We start from the raw sequence: 25,352 nt of genomic DNA on the forward strand, positions 1-25,352 counted from the left end.
CTCTGGCATGGGCAGTGGAGTTTTAAAATTGCAATATCAATGTGACAATGACTTCCAAATCCTGTTTTATATTTTCTATAACTTCTAATCTTCTTTTGTTATAGGAAGGTGCTCTTGAACCTACGAAGAATCTGAAATGGGGAAATGAGAAACCACATAAATATAATGCTATAATTAAGGTAAAGGACAACCAGTCAGGCAATGCTTTCCCATCTAATAGCTTCGAAATTCTATAAGCAACACACTATATTTATTTCAGTTCACTGCTGTTAGGTGAATCTATGCCTGCCCATGCTTAAATGCTTATAATTTTGTTGATGTTTCAGATTAAATGTTTTGACGGTTCTCAGCTTGAGAATTTACTGCTCACGGTGCTCAAACAAATGTGCTGGGTACAGCTATAAAGATATGAGTAAATGAGGGTGTTAGTGGTCCCTCTCTTTAAATTGCTAGTTTTGTTGAATAAGAGGTTTAGAGGTTTATACTCTGTAGCGAGTATCTACCGGACTGTCTATCTAAACGCCTCTAGCTAAACTCTTTTTTGTTCCTGCTTTTTATGTAGGGATCCTAGCGTATTTATGAAACTTAAGCTTTTCTATTTTGTTTTTTAGTAAATGAAGTTTATCCTGTTCTCATGTATTTTTTTTTTATGAGTTTCATATATGTTTATGGATTGTGTTGCCTATAATATAAAAAATATTTTTTTAAAAAGCATCTTGTTGTGCTTCAAGAATGAAATACCATATTCAATATGGTATTAAGTTCTGTTATGCTTTACTTTTTCTTCCTTCTCCTGTTACTTGTTGTTTATTGATTTTTTTTATTTCTCTTAGTCATCTTCTTGTATGGAGTCTTCAACGACAAAAATCCAACTCATAATGGACTATTCTTCCAACCCCTCGAGTCCATACCACTTGCAACCTAGAGAAAATCCAGACAAAATTCTTACACCACAACTCATTGAAGTCAATTATCATTCTGGAGTAGGAGGCATACACTTCTCTCTAAATTTTTATTTTTATTTTTTATGGAAGCATAAAGATTCTTGAGTGATATGATCCCTCATCTGAAGCCCGAGAAAGATGCATCATGATGATATTATCACCACAGATTTTTGAAAGTGTAATGTTGCCAAGTTCTTTGGGAAGATTTAAAGGAAAGATTTTCTAAAAGAGACTACTTTAGAATTTCAAATTTGTTGTAAGAAATTCATTAGGAAAGATGCAACATGATGATATTATCACCACAGATTTTTGAAAGTGTAATGTTGCCAAGTTCTTTGGGAAGATTTAAAGAAAAGATTTTCTAAAAGAGACTACTTTAGAATTTCAAATTTGTTGTAAGAAATTCATTCGGTTAAGCAAGGGGAAATGAGCGTCACACAATTTTATACAGATCTTAAAATTCTTTGGAAATAATTGGAATTTTTTAGACCCATTCTAGAATGTGTATATGACATACTTGGAATTACACTTTATCAAAATTACAACGAAGTATAGAGATGATGAATATGTTATATGCTTCTTAAAAGGCTTAAATGTCGTTTATAACACTATTAAGACTTAAGTTCTCCTTATGGAATCTCTTTCGGATATAAATTTTGTGTTCTCTTTGGTTATTCAACAAAAATGACAATTAACTAGTAATATGAATACGGTGGAAGACGCGAAGTCGGTTGTGAATGTAGTGGAAAAGAAAAATAATTGAAATAATGAAAAAAAAAACTTAGAAATCTCAACAAAGGAGAGGTGACTAGAGAAATTATGACGTAGGAAAAGAATGATTTTCAACTTAGGTAAGAAATGTACCTATTGCAACAAGACTAGTCATACTATAGATGAATGCTACTCAAAGCATGTATATCCTCCTTGGTACAAAAAGCAAGATTTTTGTGAATAGTTATGACAAGAGAAATAAGAAAGTATGCAATCTTTTTATGCAAAACAACAAAGAGACTCTTGAACTTGACAATAGTCAAGACTCAAGGCAAAGTAGTAATCCTTCCACTCTTGAGCAAGTATAGAAATTATTAAGTATTCTACAAGATAAAACCTATCATAATATCAATCAAATTCGAAACTATAATGGTAAGTCCATGAAAAAGGTACCACAAACAAATAATTCTTTTGTGAATCCTTGATATAGGTGCTAGTGATAATGTCACCTATGTTAAAACACATTTAATCACTTTTTATAAAATCAAACCAATCTGCATAAAATTATTAAAAATTGATGTTGTCACAACCAGTTATGCAGAGACCATTAAATTTACACAAAAATATATCATTCTCAATGTTCTCTATATACCTTAATTTGCATTTAATCTGATTTTTGTACAACATTTTGATTGAAGATATGGATTGTCAACTAATTTTCTCTTGTAACAATTGTCAAACTCAAGACAAGGTTTCATTTAAGACAGTTAGTCTTGCTGAATTAAGTAAATAGCTATATTTCTTACATCAATTTTCCGTTAATCAATTGTGTATAAACAAAGTTCAAAACTGTAAGGAATCACAAACCGATATATGACATATTAGATTAGGACACCCTTCAAACATAATTCTTGAGCAAATGTGTAAACTTTTTCCTTATATTTGTTTTATAGAAATAAAAATGTTTGTGATGTTTGTCATTTCTAAACAACATAAGCTTCCTTTTTTATTGTAGTAGTTTTTCCACTATTAGTGGCTTTAGTCTTATATATGGGGACCCCTCTCTATTATTTTTGTCCATGGTCATAAATTTTTTCTTGCTATTGTTGATGACTTTATTAGGTATACTTAAATTCATTTTATGAAATCCAAAGTTGAAACTAAATTTCTTTTGTCTAAATTTGTGTTGTATGTTAAAAACCAATTCAATCAATGTATTAAAACCATAAGATCTGACAATAATTTTTTTTTTTTTTTTTTTTAGTATAATGAGTTATATGATGAATTTTGGATCTTGCATAAGAAAAGTTTTTTTTTAACTAAACAACAAAATTATGTGGTAGAGTGTGAAATGCATGTTTTTCACTGTTCCCATTTTCAACAAAACTTTTCTCTTTAAAAAAAAATGCTAATATATTAACAATCTAAACAATAAAAACATACACTTTTCATCTTAAGGCGTGGTGGTAGTGATATTTTTGTGCTGCATGTAGCAGTGGAATTTCACAAGTCCTTGGCAGTTATTATACCTAGTGGTCATTTTCTATACGAGTCACTTTAGTGTCTGAAGGAAGGTAAACTAAATTGTAGTAAGATTGAGTCTTTTAACCACTCCATTTTTTAAAATTCTGTGTAGTAGGAAAGCACCCAATAAAGGAATGCGGCAGTGGTATCACTGATTGTTGAGTTTCTTTGGCTGTGTTTTGCTTCGTTATACGTGTCCTTCATTTGTCTGATGACTTGTAGCTACAATGCTCCATAGTTACTGCCAAATGCATCATAATTCACCCAGCTTTTCATGGATCTTGTTTAATGACTCCAGAAACGTGCCAATCATGCATGCAAGTTATTGCAGTGAGAGCAATGCATGGATAATTAATGTTGAGGTTGTAGGACCATGCTGTCATGACATGGTTCAGTCGTTTACTCTATGTCTATATTATTCGCAAACGTACCACTGCTGATATTTTATTTTACCAACATTTACTCATCCATACCATACAATTCAATTTTTCTCTCCAAATCAATACTCTGCTTATTCAAATAAAACCACCATTCTTTTATTACACTCGGCCCTTCAAGTGGTTATCCTTTCACTTTCATTCTCAAGCGTGTATCATGAAACTTCTAGGAAACTTCTAGGTTAGTGCTGTGAGCAAAATTTGGAAACACAGGAACAATATCATTTTTTACAGGGGAAAGGCCGATGAGACTGAAGTGTTCACTTTGGTTCAAGTCAATGTTCAGTCTTGGATCTATTCTAAATCTCGTTTTAGGATGTTCTCTTTTTCTGATTGGTGCTGGGATCCAACAACTTGTATGAGAATAACTGTTAGAAATCTTATATGAGCATGTTTTTACTAGTTTAGTGATCTTGTCTGTTCTGCAAGAACTTTTAGGAAGGGAGGAAGCATTTTCTTTAAAGTGTTTTTTCTACAAGAGTTATATTAAGTGATTCATTTTATTTATTATTTTTTTTGCTGATAAAAAAAAATGAAACTTCTATTGCATTTTTCTGGAGATCTTTTCTATTTTTTCAATCGATCCTTCATTATGTTTTGAATTTCTGAAGAAAATACTATTGATCAAAGTTTTTAATAACTTATGTGAATTCAGTTTATTGTCTTTGAAGCCTTGGTTTCATGGAATTTTAAACCAACATGGATAACGATTTGAGGATCTATTCTTTTTTCTTTGTTTAGCAAATAGTGAGAATTTTGTGCGGCTAGGCACCAGCAACGTGGTGGAATAAAGTGCCCACATATCAAAGATAATAAGACTTGGGACTTCAATTGAAAAACTAAATTGAACAATATGTTGCTGGAACTAACTAACCATTTTAAACCTTACCATACTCGATCTTAATTGAGTTAAAACTTTTGGACTTCAAAATTGGAATAAGGTTGCTAAAGTTGGGTTCATTCTTGTTAAATAAATTTAGAGGATATTTTATAACAGAAATTCTCCAAACAATTTTTTTAAGAGATTGAAATTTTAAAATTTTATAAAAACATTTTAATAATTTAAAGTTATAAAATATCAAATTATATTTAAAAGGTGAAATTTGATCACTGCATAAAAGCTAAGAATTTGATAACTATATTAGGCATCTTCTTCCTGCACCCCTACATTTTTCATCCTGCACCCCCACAATTTTCTAAATCCCAAAACTGACTGACCTTTTATTTGAAAAAGGGCACTGTGATTACCGAAAATCAGGATCTGAGAGTGTGCTATGGATACATCAATCCAGAACTGAATTTTTTTTTGGATAAGGGAGTGTTCTGGAAGTAAATTTTGCATAAATTATTGATTTCTGGATTGCTGAATCCGGAAGCCTAATTCTGTTACGGATTGGTAGATTTGGAATGTTTTTTTTTTTAATTATGAATTTATAAATCTGAAATGCATATTTCTGTTAGGGATTGGTGGAACCATAATGCTTTTTTTGAATGATGGATTTTTGAATGTGAAATACATATTTTGAATTACAGATTGATGGATTTGAAATTTTACTGGAAGTGTCAATCCGAAATTTTTCCAGATTCCATAAATCTAGAATGCAAAAAAATAAATAAGTTCAAGTGAATTTTAGAATTTTTAAAAAATAATAGGGAAAGTTTGATCTTTGCATAAAATTGTGGGGGTGCAAGAAGAAAAATATAGGAGTGCAGGATGAAACTGCCACTATATTAACTAGTTGGCCTGCTAAGACACAGGAACAACTAGGCCCGTGAATATAAGTAGTCTCCAATGTGGGCTCAGTTATTTTTTCTTAGGCTTTTTCTTTAAATTTTTACTTTCTGCGCCCATTATTTTTTACTTGCATCCCATAGTTTAAGCATAAGATCGAAAATAACCTTACGCTTTTCCCTTCTCCTTCACTGCTTCTCTTGCATCGGTTCTCCTTTATCACCCGCTTCTGCTTGGTTGATTGTTGGTACCACTCCATTGTTGCGTACATCTAAGTATTGTTTGTGTTCCAGTTGAGTTTTCATTGGAAGACATCCTAAAGCACTGATTGTCTTCTTTCTCACGAAGTTCCATGCTATCGTTGCAGGTTAGTCTTTTTTTTTTCTTTTTTAACTTTAATCAGTAATCCAGAAATCTCTGAGTTGGGTACTCTGAAAGTGGAGGTGTAGAAAACACTCAGAGTTTCAGATAAGGTTATTCTAGAACAACTTTCGGGAATGTCTGCTTTGAAACATGATTCCAGAAATATCATTTGTTAAACATGTTATAGAAGAAGTATTCTGGAAAACTATTTTGTAATGGTCATTCTGAAAATATATTTTTAAATGATGCTTTTAGAAACATGTCCTGAAATGAGCATTCTTAAATCATGTTTAAGAAGAGTGAGCTACCAATATATTTCAGAATACTGAACTGGTTTTTTAAAGTTTATAATTTTTAGTTTGTATTACTGTATTATAACAAATTAAGTAACAACTAAATTTAGGGAATAATTAATTATTATATTAATTAAATTAGATATTATTTTAAAAATTTAAAATTATTAATATTTAAAATAATTTTTATTATTAATAAAAATTTATAAAAGAATTTATTAATTAATATATAAAATAATTATTAATATTGTAGTTACTAATATTTTATATTATAAATTAGTTTTTAAAAAAACTAATTTAGAATGTAAAGTAGTTACTAGCTAAAATTTTGATAGTTAATGGTTAGATTTTAATTTAGAAATTATTTTATAATTTTTATTAATAATAAAAACTATTTTATATATCAATGATTTCTTTTAGTTTATAAAATGGTATCTAATTTAGTTAAATAATAATTAATTATTTTAATGTTTAAAATTAATTTTTATTTAATAATTTTTTTTAGTGTATTAAGTATTTAATACTTTATATTCATATTTTTTTTTTATACATTTGCAAATAATTATAATAAGATTTAGAGGAGGTGATTCTCAACAATATTATTTATGACCAACTGTTTCTCTTAAAAGTGGACTTTAAGCATGTAATTATGTATTTATACGTGGTTTAATAGTGACTAATATCGGGTTACATGATAAGTCCAATTAATTCTCATTACGATATATTTTAAATGATTCTTATACCATCTTAAAAAGTAAACTTTAAACCTAATGCAATGTTACAGACTGACTCATATATAAGGTAAGGTTTGTGAGAAATCCCTCCTTAATTTAATGGGAGACCATGACCAATGAACTTGATAATTGATCCATTGGATATATTCAATGATGGTCATTCCAAAGTCTTGGAATTATATATCTCTTGAAGACTATGAAGTTTAACCTAGAAAGTTGAATATAGTATTTTCAAGGTATATTGAAAATGTGACCAACATTAATTATCAATTATATAAAGGGAATTTGGAGGAAGAGAAAAATGCAAGAAAGTGAGAAGAGAAATATAGAAAGTAAATGAGAGAGTTGATATCTACCATAGTGTGAGATTAGAAATCTTAGTGAGAGACTAGAGAGATACTGTATTCCATTCTTGTTGAGTGAGATTAAGTGTTACCCTCAGAGTGAGAGAAACAAATATTGTAATCCTACCTTTATAATAGAGACATTTTCTGGACTCTAGGTCCCATGTGTTTTTATTTCTCAAGTTGAGAATGTTTTCTCACGTTAAAAATTCTTGGTGTCATTATTTATATTTTGCTCTATTTTCTGTTGTTTGCTTATTGTTTCCGCAAGCGTCCATTTTGTATCTATATCAAGGAGGGATAATTAATTCTGATTTTTCCAACAAATTTGCACAACTTGCATACTATTAAATATCGTTATTTCTAATTGATATGAAATATCTAACTACTCACGTGAGATGACGTGAAGTCCTAGTTACAATGTTGAAGAGGATCACATAGAAGAAATTATTGTAGGGAAATGATGATTATCTAGAAGTGCCCTTGGATACACCTTTACTTTATGAGAACGAATGGTAAATATATGTTATATATTAAAATAATATTTATTGGTAATCGTAACAGTAAACTAAAACTAAGTGAATGTAGAAAAATAAATAAGTTTTCTTTTATAGATAAAGAATGAACTAAATTAAATGAAACATTTGAGAGATGTTTAAACTCTTAAAAGAAAAGATGTTAAATAATAATGAGTCACGTACAAAAAAAAAACCTCTAGCTATACCTATAAATATGTTATGTTCTCTATATGATTTGTCTAATACAACAACCTACCTCATACCCACAAACATAACATACCCTAACCTCACATATAAAAAAACCCAAAACAGTAACAGATAATTGAAAAGCTCACTGCTATCCTATATTGCGCTAATCACAAAACCACATCTTAGTATCTAGGTTCAGCATTGCATGACATAACCATGTAGCAGCTAACCATTTACAAAACAATAAACCACAACTTAACCATGACAATAATCAAGTTGATCTCCATTCAAGGTAAGTTTATCTCTTTTTCCGATTTTGTTGGTTATTGTTTCGTCTATAACATGTTGAAACCTTTTAGATTAAGTGTTCTAGATAGAATTGGGGATATTCTATCATTTTAGATTTGTTACTTCCAAAAACATGTAATTATTATAAGGAATGGTGATTGGTGATTTAGATATTAGGTATTCAAGAGCAACAATCCGTAATACTTTATGTATTCCACATATCACTAAAACATACCTAATATTTTTAGTTTTTTAGAATCAAAAAAATTCTTCTTCAAATAATTCATCCTTATATTCCTTATTCATTATTTAATTGTTTTAATATTTGATTAACCTTTCATTTACTTAAAAAACCAAAATAGTAGTATACAAAATAATATTAATATATTAAATATATATTAACGAGTACAGAAATTGATATAAATATGTGTTTGTACATGTTATTTTTTATATAAATTTTAGTTTAACTGTGTCTTGAGATTAATTAAAATTGTACTATATGAGTGCTCAAACAATAGATACAAAGACCTAACTCGTTAACTTAATCTTTACAAGAATAAAATTCAAACCGACATCTGAAATATAAGTCTTATCCTTACGAAACAGACACAAAAACCCTTCACTGTGTTATGTCATGTCATTTTAAAGTATCCTTTTAGTAATTAAAGCAACAACGATGAACTTCCACAGCTAAATCCAATTACTATAAACCTCTCAACTTTCTCATCAATCCACCCTTTTCTCAGACCATTTTCTCTTTCACACCTTCTATTCAACGGTTTGATCTCTCACCTACTTTGAATCATATATATTATTACCTATTTTCCACACTTCTCTTTGACATACCATCCAATCTCTCCCTTTATGCCACCTTCTTCCTTACCTCTATTCCTTCTTGGCTACTCAATAAGCCCAACATCACAAGCAAAAGAAGTTAATCTTTTCTGCAACCTCTTGCGTCATCCAAAACTAAGAAAGATCTCAAACAATGAACCATGGGTACATTGCCTATGATTTGGTCATGGTCACTCTATCCTTGTCCCTCATAATTCTTGGTGTTGTCCTCTTTCTTGCATGCAAGAAGAAACAAGTTGAGTGCGAAGAAACTCCTTCTGTGAAGCACTGTGCTCGTGTGTACTCACTGATGGACATTGATGCTGTCACTGATGGCTTCAACCACAGGAGAATTGTGGGAAAGGGTCGTCTAGGAACCGTGTATGCTGGGGTGCAGGAGAATGGAGAGCTTGTGGCTGTGAAAAGGATCCATCCCGTGCTTGTGTTGAGCAATGCAGGGTTAGGATTCTCATCAGCGTTGAAATGGCTCTCTTCAGTTCAACATCCCAACATAGTTCCTATAATTGGATTTTCAGAAGCACCGGGTGAGAGAGTTATAGTGATGGAGTTTGTGCGCATGACGAGCTTGGAGTTCTATCTGCACCAAAACGTTAATGGAGCATCTCTTTTGGATTGGAACAAGAGGATTAGAATAGCAGCAGGGGCAGCAAGAGGGGTTCAGTACCTGCATGAAGTGGCAACACCAAACATTATACATGGGCGCGTCAAGTCCTCAAATGTTTTAATTGATATAAACTTTTGTCCTAGGATTTGTGATTATGGTTTAGACTTTTTGGCACCCCGAGAAAAGAGAGAGCTAGTAGGTGATGTGGATGATGAGTATTGGAACCAAAGAGGGGGTGGTGCAAGCAAGGAAAGTGATGTTTATGGGTTAGGGATTGTGATGCTTGAGCTATTAAGTGGTAGAGGATGCAAGGAAGGAGTGACAGCAGAGTGGTGTTTGGGTTTGATCAAAGCATTGAGTTTTGGTGAAGTTTTGGATCCTAGGTTGGTAATTCCTTCTGACATGAAGCCTTTGTTTAGATTAGCCAAAGTTGCCTCAGCTTGCGTTGCTAATTCAAGGAAGTGTAGGCCTTCCATAGAACAAGTCACAACTATTTTGAACAATTTAGAGATGGAAGTGTGCATATGATCCTGCTGGTTATGAAAATCTATTTTAAAATACATAATTTATAATATATTTTAGATTCAAAAACATATTTTGAATTTTAAATTTATGTAATTTAGAATATATTTGTAGATTATATAATTTAAAATATATTTTTGGATTGAAATGTATTTTAGTTTGTATAATTACATTTTTTGTTTGTACAATTAGAAATATTTTTTCAACTCCAGATGGTATAATTCAAGATAAATTTATAGATTATATAATCTATAATATTTCCGATTGATGAAAAATTTAGACTTTTCTAACATTTAGACAGGTACAAGAAAAAAGTGTGCGGATGTTAAAAGAAATTGCCCCAAAGACGGATTTATATAGTCATTCATTAAAATTATCAAATAATATCTACAAGCCCATTCAAACTCAACTAATATAATTTCTGTTAGCACCTCCTACTTTCTTCTTGCACCTCCATAGGTGTTGGAAAAGTTTAAATTATTCCTGAGATGATTTTTTTTAATTATATATTATATGAATCTATTATATGAAATTTAAAAATTTATTTTAAATTGTAAAATACATGGATTGTGTAATCCAAAAATCTGAAATGTATTTCTAAATTCAAAAATGTATTATGAATTATAAAATCCATAATATATTTTTATATTATATAATTTGGTTTAGATTTAAAAATATATTTCAGATAATATATTCTAAAATATATTTTCAAATTTTGTAATTTAAAATTTAAATAATAAGTAATTTAAAATTTTTCAACAGTCCAAAATGCATGAAGAAAGGATGATGGTGGATGAAAAAATTGCTCTCAACTAATATAAGATATATTTGTAGTAACACATTACTTATGTCTGAGCTGAAAAAAAGACATTACTTATGTCTGTGTATGCACGTAGGGCTAACTGAAATGATGGTCATAAACAAGTTTACTATTTTTTTCGTTTTTCAACTTTGGCTAATCTAAATATGCATTAATATAGAAATTCAATTATATAGTTTATGTTCTAAAAGAATTTTATTTTTTTCCAAATTGCACCCACTCCACAAAATTCGTGGATTAAATGTCTTAACCTACATAGATAAAGATACATTAAGAATTTTTAGCATCAATTTTCATAACAACAGTTTATTTAATACATCAAACAATGCACAATTAATAAAAAGCAAAAAAGATTAAATTTTGGGTTGAATTGGATTCAATGATGCATGTTGTGGTTAACCAGCAAAGTTCACCAAAAAAAACTTATTTAATCCATGGATTATTCAAGTCAGGTTGGGTTTTAGGGTTTTAAAAATATATATTGGAAATATAAAAGATATGTTATATAGAAGAGTTATTTATTCTGTTTATGTACTTATATATAGAACAAAATGTTACAAAATATCAAATTTAATAATATATCAATCTTAATTTCCTAAATCTAAATAATAAATAAATATATTTTGTATATGAAAACATATTTAAAAAAAACTACAAGATTTCCTAAAAACTAATTTAAATAAAGAGTATTAAGAAAATATTCTCAACATTTCTACTTGCCTTACTATTTGTTTATTTGAATTTATAATTTTAAAATATGATTCTCCTTTTTTTTAATGCAGTTGTTAAATGTACCGTAAGTTTCTAACTCTACATAGAATAAGTAAATGAATTTTGTTTTAGTGTTTTTTTTTTCAATATTGGTTAAGTTTTAAATTTTTTGAATATGATACTTTATATTTTAGAACTGTTTATTTTACTATTTTTAATAAAAATAAGTGTTTGACATGTTGGTTGATGTATTTAACGTTTAAATTGAGAACAACTAAAAGAAAGCTATATAAAAATAAAAATAGTAAAATAAATATTTTTAAATTGGGTAAATAGTAAAGTGTAGTTAATTGTATTTTTGAAGGAAAAGTCTTGCATTCACACTGAATAATTGCGTGTTTGTTGTCTTTTTATGAATTTGGTTTGGCCTACCAACATGGCAATGAGCATAGGTGGAATTGATTTTTGTGTAGGAAAATGACAGTGAATGAAAGCGAAACATACCCTTAACTAGTAAGGGTACAAGCAAGTATAGAAGAAAATCTTTGGAAATTTTATAATGATAAGTATGTAATATAAGAACAAAAAAATTCAGAATTCTATGGCTGTTGGAAAACCTTTCTTACACCACACATATAAAACCGTACATCATTTCCTTTCAATTATTGATCGCTTTTGAGCACCTCTTAAAGTGGCATGCATGCATTCACCAATTCCAACTTACAAATTTTACTTATCAATAATGCTTCTTTTTTTCTCAATCAAAACTCTACCGGATTTTACACTAAGATATTTTGAATTGATTGATTTTTTGTGAGTTTACACTATAAGACGATTAACTGCCAGAATGTTATGCAGTGTTGCACAAAATGGATACTAGAGGGTGGTTAAGTTAATTTTAATACAATATAACTAAATTAATTATTAAGTAACACTTAACTAAAGGAATTCTATGTCAACACTAACATTTGTCAACATAAAAAATAACATAACTTTCCGCAAAATAAGCAACATTCAAAATGAACATTAATTTTATATTTAAAATTAAATAATACGAATAAAATAGCCTTTATCAAATATTAATTAACATGAAGGATTTCATTTTTCAAATTATTTTTTTGTTTACTTTCCATTTTTCTTTTTTGTAGAAATCTCGAATTTAGTTTAGCTCTTTACCATTGTTTGTGATGAAGATATTGATGTTTCTGTCGTTGAAGAATGAAGATAAATTTTACTTCTGGATACCTGTCGATAATTATTATTTATTTTTTAAACTTATAAGTAAAAAATTGTCAATAATTAAATATTAATCAATATTTATTTAATATTCATTTGCAACTGAACGACAATATTATTCCTCAATAAATTTAACAATATTAATACAATTATAATAAAAATAACAATTAAGATAATATTAATTAATTTAATAATAATAATAATATTAATTAAAAAAAATAAAAATTTATTTTATATGAATATATAACAAAATAAAAATATTAATTTATTAAATTAATGTAATAATAATAAACATAATACAAAAACATTAAAAATAATTATGATAATATATTAATAATAATTTATGATAATTGTAATGTTAATAATTTTATATTATATTAATATATACTAAAATAAAAATATTAATATAATAATTTATTATAATAATAAAAATAAAAATAATAACAATGAAAATAATAATAATACTTTTCATAATAGTAGTAATAATAATCTTATTTTATATTAATATATACTAAAACAAAAAAAATATTAATTTAATAAATTGATGCAATAATAATAATGATAATAATATTAAAAATAAATATGATAGTAGTTATAATAATATTTATAATTTTCTTATTATTAATAATAGTTTATTATAAAGTAAAGGTAATAATTTTATTTTATACTAATATATATTAAAATGATAATATTAACGTAATAATAATAATAATAGTAATTATTATAATATTAAAGTAACAATAATATTAATAATTATACTGATAATAAAAATATTAATATTAATATGAATAGTAATAGTAATAATAATAATAATGATTTTAATATTAATAATGATAATAATATTAATATTGATATTAATATTAATATTATTATTACTATTATTAATATTTACAGTAATGATAATAATATTTATACTAATATTAATAATAATAAGAATATTAATAATTATAATAATAATAAAAATAATAGTAATATTAATTATAATAATAATGACAGTAATAATAATAATAACATAATAAAAATAATAATAATCGTCACTAAATTGCCTGATCTATTATTATTATTATAATAATAATAATAATTATTAATAATATTAAATATATTATTATTGATATTATTTTTATTATTATTGATAATATTAAAATTATTAATATTATTAATAACAAAACTTTATTACTTTCTCTTAATAAGGAGAGAAAACTTAGTTTGTCAACTAAATAAAATAAATGAATATGATATTTAACACAAAACTTTGACACTTGAATTACAATAACTTTATTCTACTTTCTTAACACAATATGCTATTTAAGTTACCAAAGATTAAGAAAACAAATGAAGTATGTTTTTTTATACAACAAAAGTATGTGAAATTTGTATTTGAAGAAACCATATCAAATTTTGAATTAAAAAGATAATCTTAAACCTAAAATAGATACTAATTGTTGGAATGCCCACATTCAAAGATTTAAACTATGACAAATAACACCAATTTGGATTACAACATACATATGTTCAGGTTAAGTTAGACTAATTGAGTTGGCATTTTTTTTAATTAAATCAAAAGTCTACAAATATTCAACAAATTAACATTCTAATTAGTTTTGTTACTTATACAAGATTCCAGTTTTAAAATGATGGTAAATTATGTTTTTTTCTATAGAAAAATATATACCATTTATTAAAACAATTTTATTAATAGATGTTTTACTTTTATATGTTACAAATATAAAAATTAATATAATTTATTTAGAGAAAATACAAATAAGAAATTAATATTTCATTAAAAACTAAAAAAACAATTAATTTAGATCTCTTAAAGGTTACATTTTGTCGGCATTATTTTCTCACCATTAGTTACTTTAAAAGGTTGGTCATGACAATATTAAAATAAATTTTAGTGATACAATTTATATACTACTTTTTTTTGACAAAATATACTAAATTATTAAGAATTGCATAATTGTGTGGATCATCCAACATATTCAACCTGTATTAAATGGATTTTTTAACACTCATTAATTAGATAATTTTTTTAATACCCATTAAAAAAATAGCCACAGTTAAAATTGATCACAAATCAATGGGTAAAACTCAAACAAAGGTGGTACTGATCCTTTTTTAATTTTAATTAGAGGGTTCGCTAACAAAAATTCATATAAGGAATCTCCCTTTTTCGAGAATCATTCTCCAGCTAATGCTTAAACTTTAAACATAAGCTTTTGTTTAACACCGAAGTGCTTTATTCTTTAATTTTTCATGAACTTCTTAAAATTTCTATAAGGCTTAGACCACTATTAAAGTGACTGATATTTATTCATTAATTTTATTGTTGATAATTTTTTTTTAAATTATTAAATAAATACCAAAAAATAAAAAATAATTAATGATTATATTGACTAAATTATATTATTTTAGAAATTAAAAAATTATTAATTATTAATAAAATTTATAAATTTGTTTTTAAATTGATATTTAATTATAAAGTTGGTAACTAAAATTTTGATAACTAACTAGATATTAATTTAAAAAATATTTATTAATTATCTTATATACTAATAATTTTTTTTTGTATATAATTTAATCAGTATAATCATTATTTTTTAAATTGATTTTTATTCAATAATATTTTTTTAAATTGATTTTTATTCAATATTTTTTTTTGGATAATAATAAAAATGTAATGTGAATAATTAAGAAAGAGAGTCTTTGATAGATGCTAAAATGATACAAGTAAATTTCATCTTTTTTTTTATAACAAAAATTAAATGAATTAAAGGAAATATTTTAGGGTGAAATAAATTTGATCTTGTGAATCCAATTCCAACACGTAAACAGTGCAAAACATTTTAAAAATAAAGTTAATATATTTATCTAATTTATTGAGAGAGTTCAGTCATCTAAAGAATGTCATATCTTGAGAAATTAATAATAAATCATTAAATTCATCTTAAACACATGAGATAACTAATTTGATGTTTAAAAGATGAAAGAAATTACGATATATATGTATGTATATAACGGCATCGTCACATTTAATATGAATATTGTTCATGTTTTTTAGCAGCAATGAGGAGTTTTGTACAGTTTGTTGTTTGTCAAATTTAGTTGGATTAAAAAATAATCTGTATTTTTTTGCATGAACTGAAATGCATATAATTTAGAAAATGGAAACGTGTAGCTTAGGGAAAATCGCGCGTCTACGTGGTGCTTCTACGTCCGTATCCATGCCATGGCACATATCACGTTTCGGTATAAAGTTTTTTCTTCTCCTTTTTTCACTACCTCTTTCTCCAAACAAACAACCCTTATCTACAGTAACTGCAAGACAACTAGACATTTTGCACACCTTAAACCAAGCCCTTATATCTGGAAAAACAACATTATAAAAAACCCCTAACCCCGAACGTTAAAGTTTTCATAAAAAAAAACACAAATAGGAGCAGAGCTGGAGCTTAATACCTAAGTTTCGTACTGTGTAGCTTCTTTGAGAAGTTGACAACGACGTACGTGTCGGGTGATACATAGAAAAATATTAATTCACAATTCTCAATGAAGAGTTATGTCATGCTAATATGTCTTCGTAGGTAGATACTAAAAATCACTGGTTTCAACATTCCACATCACATAAATTTCAAAGTTAACTGACAAAAACGCCACAACAAGGTGTGGCATCATGAAAATGTTCAACAACTTAAGCAGCAAGCGTCATACACCGCATTACCATCAACTGTAGTTCATTTTATAAATAATAATATGCTTAGGTGATTGTGACATTCATTTATATATGTGCCCATGTCAGATCAACAAAATTACGTGGAAAAAACATGAAGGTTCATATACATTTAGGTTGAGCTAGGAAGGAGAACGTGTATGTGCTGAGAATGAGAAAATGGAGAAAGAGAGAGAGACCCGTTACTTAAGAAGTCTACCTGAAGAAAGGGGTTAAAAGGGTATATACAGTATTTTTGTTGGTTGGTGCAAAGATGTATACATTAATCATAAGCGTATTGTTTATGTTACATTCTTTGTCGGTTCGTATGTACGTGTCTGATATATGTCTGTGAATTTTTACAAAGCTTTAAGGACACTCTAATTTGACACTGCAGCTGAACTCCTAACACGCACACATGCTCTTGCTAAAAAGGTGAAACGTCCTAAGAAGAATCAGGTTGCCCCATCTCCACTCTTACCCACCACCGTTTTCTACCTTTTTTTCTTTCTCTTATTTAGTGTTCTCATTGTTCATACAATTATAGTTAATTTTCTTTCCTTAACCAATCTAATTAATCTTTCATGCATAATAATAACATCCTTTTAACTCACTAAGCCAAGAGTTGAAGCTCATAATTTAGTCCTTGATCCAACCGTATATACGGGGACAAGCAAACTTGGCGTCCAAGCATCCTTTTCTATATGTAGAACCCACTTTTGAGTCCCACCTTTCTTTTATCGGTTATACCCTTTGCTCCCTCTCACTCTCTCTCTCTCTCTCGAAGTTGGTACAGTGCAAACAGTTTGGAAAACCAAACCTAGCTCAATTATACATACATAACAGATGTAGGAGAAGCAAAAGTGGGAGACCAATAGAATTGATTTTCTCCCTACCAAAAACAAGAGGTGAATCTGGAAAAACTTGTCTCGAAAGAGACAAGGCTATGAGCTTTATCTTTTCCTTTTTATGCTGCTCATTCTCTGCTATTCTTTTTGTGTTTACTTTTTCTTTCTTGGTTATATTATTAGCTAATAGGGAGCTGATATTATAAGGAGGTGTGAAGGAAATCAAGGATCTGTTTTGGGATATATGGGCATATAGGAGAAAGAGATGACATGGTGCAATGACTCAGATGAGGAGAGGGGAATTGAACTGCTTGCGCCCACTCTTACTCCTACAACTAATAACACTCTTCTTACTGACACAAAACCATCCGAAAATCGCACCATAACTTGCCCCTCATGTGGCCATAACATTGAATTCCAAGATCAGGTACTGAACAAGAGGTTTTGATTTGATCATTCACCACCATATGTTATGTGTTTTTTATTTTATAAAACCTTGTCTGTTTGCTTTTGGTGAAGAAACTTGCTTTGTTTATCTTACAAACTTTTATATGAATGAATAGACTGGAATCAATGACTTGCCGGGGTTACCAGCTGGTGTGAAATTTGATCCGAATGACCAAGAGATATTAGAGCATTTGGAAGCAAAGGTACTTTGTGATGTTCCCAAGCTCCATCCTCTAATTGATGAGTTCATACCAACGCTTGAAGGGGAGAACGGGATCTGTTATACGCATCCAGAAAAGCTTCCAGGTCTTTCATTTATTTATTTATTAATTTTGTCCTGTCTTTGATGCTTCTAGATAGTTATAAGCATATGTTTTCTTTTTCTTCTATCTCCTACCTCATTTTATTAACTACTTACCATATTTATAGCAGTTTTCCCTTCTTGTCTCTATCTTCTCAACACCATAGTCTACCATAAAATAGGGTAAAAGTTTACAATTTTTGAATGGTTTGTAAAATGTTTAAAGTTGTGGTTACGGTTACGAATTCATTGTGATTCCTCGTAACCAATAACTACGGTTAAAGTAACTCCAAAAACCTTGATATACGCGGTTGCCTACGGCTTCAAACCACGGTTTAGAGGTTATAATTGAAATTTCAATATATTGGGAAGCATCATATTGAATAGTGTAAGTGTTAAGTGTTATTTTATCATTCATGAAACAAGGTTTTCGTGATGACTATAGGTTTGCTAGAAAAAAAGCTAGCAAGTTAAGAAAGAATTAATGCGAAGACATTTATACTCTACAAATGAAACTATTACGTAGAAATCTGCTGTTGTTTTTAAGATTCTATACTTGCCATGGAAGAGATTCTAAAAGTGATGGGAGCCTATTTTGTGAAAATTAGGGGTGAAAATGAACAGATAACCTTGAATGAGATACTTTACCTGTCGAAAAAAAAAACTTCTTTTTTGTTTGATTTTCTTGAATTTATAACGTAGCAATAAAAAAATTCACTCGTTAGGAGTTATTATGTTTGATGAGTCTTTTTCTTGGAAGAAATGAAGGAACAAACGGGAGGACTAATCAAATCTGTAAACCAACTTCTTCAAGGAAAATAATTTATTTGTGTTGTCAATGACTACCAAACTCAATGGTGGCATCTCATCTTACATTTATCCAAATGCCATCTAGCAAGTGAATGCATATATTCTTTTCATAAATTCTTGAGCAATATTACTTTTAGGGGAAAAAATGTTAGCAATTAATACGCTCATTGATGTTTCTTTCCAACTTATTCATTATTCATTGGGTGAGTTTTCATATTAAGCTTACCAGATAAATAGATAATACGACCAATTTGAACTGAAATCACTCGTCACCTTTTTCTCTCTCTCTCCCCCTCTAATAGTAAAACGACATATGATTAAATAATACAATAAAAACTAATTTTAGAGATAAAAAAATAATTAGTTATTATATACTATTTAGATAGTAAATCATACCTAAATTAATTTATATTATTTTAACTATCATCTAAATTAATTGGTAACTAAAATATTGATAGCAATTTAAAAACTAATTTATATATTTTTATTAATAATAGAAATTACTTTATATACCACTGTAGTATATAAGACACTACAAGAAAATCATGAAATAGAAACCAATTTGTAGAAACCAAAATAATTAGTTGCAATAGTAATTAAATTAGAGAACATTTTAGAAACTAAAAAGAAATTTGGTTTCTAAATTAGTTTCTATTATTTTTTATTATTGTTAAATAGTTTCTAAATTGGTATCTAATTAGCAACCAAGGTTTTTGCTACCAAATTTAGAAACTAAATAATTGGTAGTTAAAATCTTAGTTGCTAATTAGATACCAATTTAGAAACTATTTAACAATAATAAAAAATAATAGAAACTAATTTAGAAACATTTTTTTTTTAGTTTCTAAAATGGTCTCTATTTTAGTTCCTATTGTAACTAATTATTTTGGTCTCTAAAAATTGGTTTCTATTTCATGATTTTCTTGTAGTGAGATAATATCTAATTTAATCAATATTTTTTTAAAATTAATTTTTATTTAATTATTTTTTTATACCCTTTAATAATTATTGTTAATATTTAATGTTATATTATTGTATTTTTTTTGAAGTAGAGGATAAGAGGGGAGAAAGGGAAACAATATTTTGATTAATAACTTGATTATGTTAATAAAGACAAGAAGGTAAAAGAAAAAAAGAGAAAAGAACAAACTAAGTGGTGGAGAAGCAATTTAGCTTTTCATATCTTCACCAAAAAGCCATGTTATATTTACTCAATATAAAAATTGAAATCTGCATGCATTATATATACTCATGCACGTGGAAGAACGATGTTGGGGTTGATACGACCACCTTTTTGTTATACTCACAACGAGTCCATAACTCCCTCCATTGTCTTCTCCTTAATTATTTTATCTTTCCCTATTGATATATATCCTCGAACTAAATTATAATGCTGATTTATGTTGTTTTGCATTCCTGATTTTGATCTGTTTTCCTTCTGCATTTGTCTTCATGCATAAATCTCATAGGTGCAAATCAGAAGATGCATAAATATTTTCTATATGATACAAGATATATGAAACATATTATCCCATGAAGAATTGCAGGTGTAAGCAAAGATGGACAGATCCGCCACTTCTTTCATAGGCCATCCAAAGCATACACAACCGGAACAAGGAAGAGAAGAAAGGTTCACACCGATGAAGAGGGGAGCGAGACAAGGTGGCATAAAACAGGCAAAACGAGACCAGTTTTTGTTGGTGGTGCTGTGAAGGGTTTCAAAAAAATACTGGTGCTCTACACCAACTATGGGAGGCAAAAGAAGCCGGAGAAGACGAATTGGGTGATGCATCAATACCATCTAGGCAGCAATGAAGAAGAGAAAGATGGAGAGTTAGTGGTTTCAAAGGTGTTCTACCAAACACAACCTCGACAATGTGGTAATTCCATTACAAAGCAGGATCTGTATCAAAGTGTTGATGATGAGGATATAATACCTAGAAGTGGAACTCTTATGGAGTACTACAACCCTTCTTTCATAAATTATGACCATGTGGGTGGTCGCAACAATAGGGAAGCTTCACCTCAACTTATTCCAAATTTGGTCATGCAAGCTGATACCTCTTCTTTCATTCGATTAGCAATGGATGCCACCAAAGCCAGGCTCGACACAAAATAGCTCTCTCAAAAACTTTCTTCATAGATAATATAGTCACAATGACCATATATATAATTCATGTTCATGGTTTTTTATTATATATATATATATATAATGTATTTATTCTATATAAATATATATATGGGATGGAAGAAATAAGAGTAGCTTGATCGAATTGGATACCTATATATTTGGAGGAGGATAAACCATTTGACCCTGGTTGAAGTTGAGAGGCCAAAACGGTCTGTTCCGATACTGTTGTTTTATATGTAAGTTTAATGTACAGGTAAACTTGTAAAATCGTTCAATTGTATTTTTCTATGTCAAACTACTACTGTTTTATAATGCTTTTACTTGTAAACCTTTTTCTCCTTTTTTTTTTTTTTCTGCCATAGATAACTATAGATGCCTTGCTATTAATTATATTTATCCACTGCTGATAACTTTTGGTCGTTTATTTATACAACGCTTTGATTGTGAGTTAATGTTCCCGTCATTATTTAGGGTGTTGGTGATGCTTTCACCTATTTCTTCTTGTTTTTTTATCATGAAGGAATTTTTTAATTAGAATGGAGTAATTAGGGTAAACCGATGCTTCTTCTACACAAAGATACATATTTTTTTTTATCAACAATGAATAAATAAAATTAAAGGGAATACTTCAGGGGTATCCCAACCCATATACAGTAACCAGAAGTGGACTTCCTATATCATTCACAAAAGAAACTCTCCTTTATGGTTGGAGTAGAACAACCTTAAAGAGAGAAAACCAAACCCAAAAAAAACCAACAGGTTACCTAAAGCAACAATCAACTTTACCGAAACACCCAGAACCGAAATCACCTACATTCACCTCGCCACACGACGAGTTACCCATGCACGTTGCAGAACTTCGGCGACCACCGATTACACACATATGGGGAGCACCGCTTCATCGACCGGCGATCATGTTGATTGACCGGCGATCATGTTGACCTTCTATAGCTTCGGCGACCACCGACTACACACATATGGAGAACGTCGCTTCTTCGATCGGCGATCATGTTGACCTATGGAGAACGCCCTTTCATCGACCGGCGATCATGTTGACTTTGCAGACGACCACCGACTACGCACGCTAGGAAATCGCCGTTTCAACGACCGACGAACATGTTGACCAGAACGCCGCTTCATCGACCGACGATCATGTTTACCTTTTCATACCTTCGATGACCACCGACTACGCTCGCATGGAGATCGCCTTTTCATCAACCGGCGCCTTTCCAGTTTTGACCTTGCAAAATTTCGGCGACCACCGACTACACACATATGGAAGCGCCACTTCATCGACCGGCGATCATGACCTCCTTCCCCATTTATTTGTAACTTCTAATGCATATAAGGGGATTCAACATCCAATTTGTAAGAGAGTAGTTAAAAGAGGAGCCCCTGTACTTTAACCACTGCCAGGATTTAAACTGGACTTTCTGAACAATCTCCTCCACATCTACTTTCCCTTGTCTAAAGACAACGAAATTCCTTTGCTCCCATATACCTGCCACTGTAGTTGCCCACACTCCTTTCCAAAAGAGGTTTTGTCTACTACTAAGTTGGGGTAGGTAAAAACTTTCAAAATGAGATACGATAGTATTCTGCTGGACCGATACAATGCCGATCCATCTAAGACATAACACCCACACCCTCTGAGCAGCATCACATTCAATGAAAGTATGTTGACATGTTTCCTCCTTTAACTCACACATCGCGCAGATAATTGTATTCAAGATCACCCCTCTTCTGCTCAAATTTTCTCTTGTAGGTATTCTACTTATAAGGACTCTCCATGTTGTGGTTAACACACTGGGAAGGTTTTGATTTTCCAGAGATAACTGAATACACCATTTTGGGAGCTTCTACCCGGGTGAGCTATACATTCATACGCAGCGTATACATTCAATAAATTATAATTAATAAAACAAATATTTACTAATTTATTCAATACCTTATTAGTTTTCATGTGTATTAATAAGGATTTTAGTCATTTACTTCTTGAATTAAAAAGCAAAAATTTGAATTATCAATATGCGTTTAAAAATAATTCTAATAATAAAAATCAGAACTAAAAAAAGTAAACTGTTTAGAACAACCTCATATAAATATTGGAGAGCAATATCTTAATTTCACGTAACTTCAGAGTTCATTACAAATTCATAAGAGAATAAAAAAATAAAAACAGTAATGCTCTATTCTATGAACATCTCCTAGAGGACTCCATCCTTCTCCTCCAAGCTTATATATTTTATAGGTTTATTTGCTTTCCTTGAATCTTGGAATTAGATTGTGGTTTTGATGTTGTCCACAAATTCTCAGTGTCCATTTTTTCAGAAATTTCAGATTTTTTATTTCCATTTTATTTTAAATTTTGTTTTCCCTTTTTTTTCAGATTATTTACTTCCAAACTTGTTTATAAAATATTGTAGATTATATTTTCTAATTCTTTTATTCAGATTTTTTGTTTTTATTCAGTAAAGAAACTTGAATTTTGATTTATATAGGCTCACTCGCACGTTTCTTCCATCAAATCTTTCTATACCTTCATCTATCACACTTAATGTTATTAAGATACTTTTTTTTTTCCATTAAGTCTTAATAAATGAGTTATTGGACAAGGAATTAAACCATTTTTCTAACTAAAAATCTAAAATTTAACAAAAATAACAGTTAAAGTCTAAATAAACCAGTTCGATGAATAAGTGTAAATAAACCCAGTTAAATGAATCTTATTTAAATCAGTTAATTAATTCACAATTACAATCCAAAAAACTATGATTAGAAGTTCCAAGTTTGAATAAAACTATGATCCTCTTTTTTTTTTTCCTTTACCGTTTGAGATACTATATAGCCTACGAAACCTATATTTGGAAGTTGTTTCGCCTGACTATTTAACCTTTTTTATTATAATTTGTTTTCTTCACCACCAATATATTTGGTTATTGTTTTATAATTCTCAAATATATTGTTTTCATTATCTTAATCATATTTATCATACCAACCATCAACATTGCCAACACCTCCACACCATGATTAACCACTATTATTTATACTATTGTTACCAAAACACTTATCACCACTTTCACATTTCTGGTCATGTTTACTACTATTATCATTTTGTTATTATAATGTTATCTTCATTCAAAACAATTATCACGTCGTTGTCATTATTATTGTAATAATTATCATCACTTTTTATCATTGTTTTTACCATTCACCAGCATCATTTCATTTCATCTTGTCATTATCATCATCATTATTATTATTATTATTAACAATACCATGATTAACATCAATATTATTCTCATCACTACTTGTTACCTCTTATTATTGTATTGTCATTTTATCATTATTATCTTATATTATCTTTAATTTCAACTATATGCTAAATATTGTATTTGAGAAGAAAACTTAATGTGTCTAACTTCATTTATAGTTATAATCTCAAAGAAAAATAACACTATTTTTAACATATAAATAAAGTGCAGGAAGTGTTGCCGTTATAGTATAAATGTTGTATTATTAACATTGGAGGAGAAAATTGCTATATGATGAAATAACTGAGTATTGAAAGAAAACAATACAAAAGAAATTCAATTTATTGTTTATGTTTTGAATTTATTACATACTTATACAAGTAGATTGTGAAACTTATAGATCCTAAAAGTTATCTATTATTTATGTCAATAAATACAATATAAATACATTTGTTCTTTGTATTTTTGTTGTTGTATAAACATATACACCCGTCTACCTTTATATTTTATTATAGTTCCTTTGCCCACAAATAAATAAAAAATTGTAAATATGTTTAAACAAATTATTCAGTATTGTATATAATATTAAAGTAGAGAGTAAAAGTTTTCATATAACATTATAACGTCATATAAAAAAAAGATTAAATACATGTACTAACAATATTATATAATAAAGTTACAAGATAGATCTAAAACAAACCACAAATAGTGTAGTTTGATTAAATAATTCTTATATCCAAAACATATCATTTTTATTCTTAGTTTGTACATATTTTTAATAAAAAATCAAACCAAACAATACAGCCCAGATTAGTTCTATAAGGGGAATAGAGATTAAAACCTGCCGTTCATTTTAAAAAAAAACTAGAACTTTTCCTTTTAAAAGCAGTTTTTTTTTTCTTTTGTGAAAAAATATACTTATACTTTTTAAGAATCTTTCTCTAAAAAAGATTTACCTTTAAAAAATTGCGTAGTAGCTTAGGACAAATCTTCTTAGACAATAAATAATCTTATTGAACCAAGGGAG

At 28.8% G+C, this 25,352-nt stretch overlaps 2 protein-coding genes across 3 annotated transcripts; both read left to right on the plus strand.

The window, feature by feature from the left end:
* Nucleotides 1–8,943: 8,943 nt before the first annotated feature.
* Nucleotides 8,944–10,064, plus strand: LOC137809772 (serine/threonine-protein kinase-like protein ACR4). The gene has a single exon (XM_068610856.2). The coding sequence runs from the start codon at nucleotides 9,066–9,068 to the stop codon at nucleotides 10,062–10,064; it is 999 nt and encodes a 332-aa protein (XP_068466957.1). The 5' UTR covers nucleotides 8,944–9,065.
* A 7,209-nt stretch (nucleotides 10,065–17,273) lies between these two features.
* On the plus strand, nucleotides 17,274–21,383 carry LOC137812086 (NAC domain-containing protein 73). 2 transcript variants are annotated; one of them, XM_068613977.2, is made up of 4 exons: nucleotides 17,274–17,442; nucleotides 17,566–17,809; nucleotides 17,946–18,135; nucleotides 20,488–21,383. In XM_068613977.2, the coding sequence occupies exons 2-4, from the start codon at nucleotides 17,648–17,650 to the stop codon at nucleotides 21,057–21,059; spliced, it is 924 nt and encodes a 307-aa protein (XP_068470078.1). In that variant the 5' UTR covers nucleotides 17,274–17,442; nucleotides 17,566–17,647; the 3' UTR covers nucleotides 21,060–21,383. The 2 variants fall into 2 exon arrangements, with proteins under 2 accessions (XP_068470078.1, XP_068470079.1); XM_068613978.2 differs by having other exon boundaries at nucleotides 17,303–17,442; nucleotides 17,573–17,809.
* The last annotated feature ends 3,969 nt before the right edge of the window (nucleotides 21,384–25,352 follow it).

This window comes from Phaseolus vulgaris, chromosome 2 (genome assembly GCF_051622355.1).
Source record: "Phaseolus vulgaris cultivar YP4 chromosome 2, ASM5162235v1, whole genome shotgun sequence".
Taxonomy (NCBI): Eukaryota; Viridiplantae; Streptophyta; class Magnoliopsida; order Fabales; family Fabaceae; genus Phaseolus; species Phaseolus vulgaris.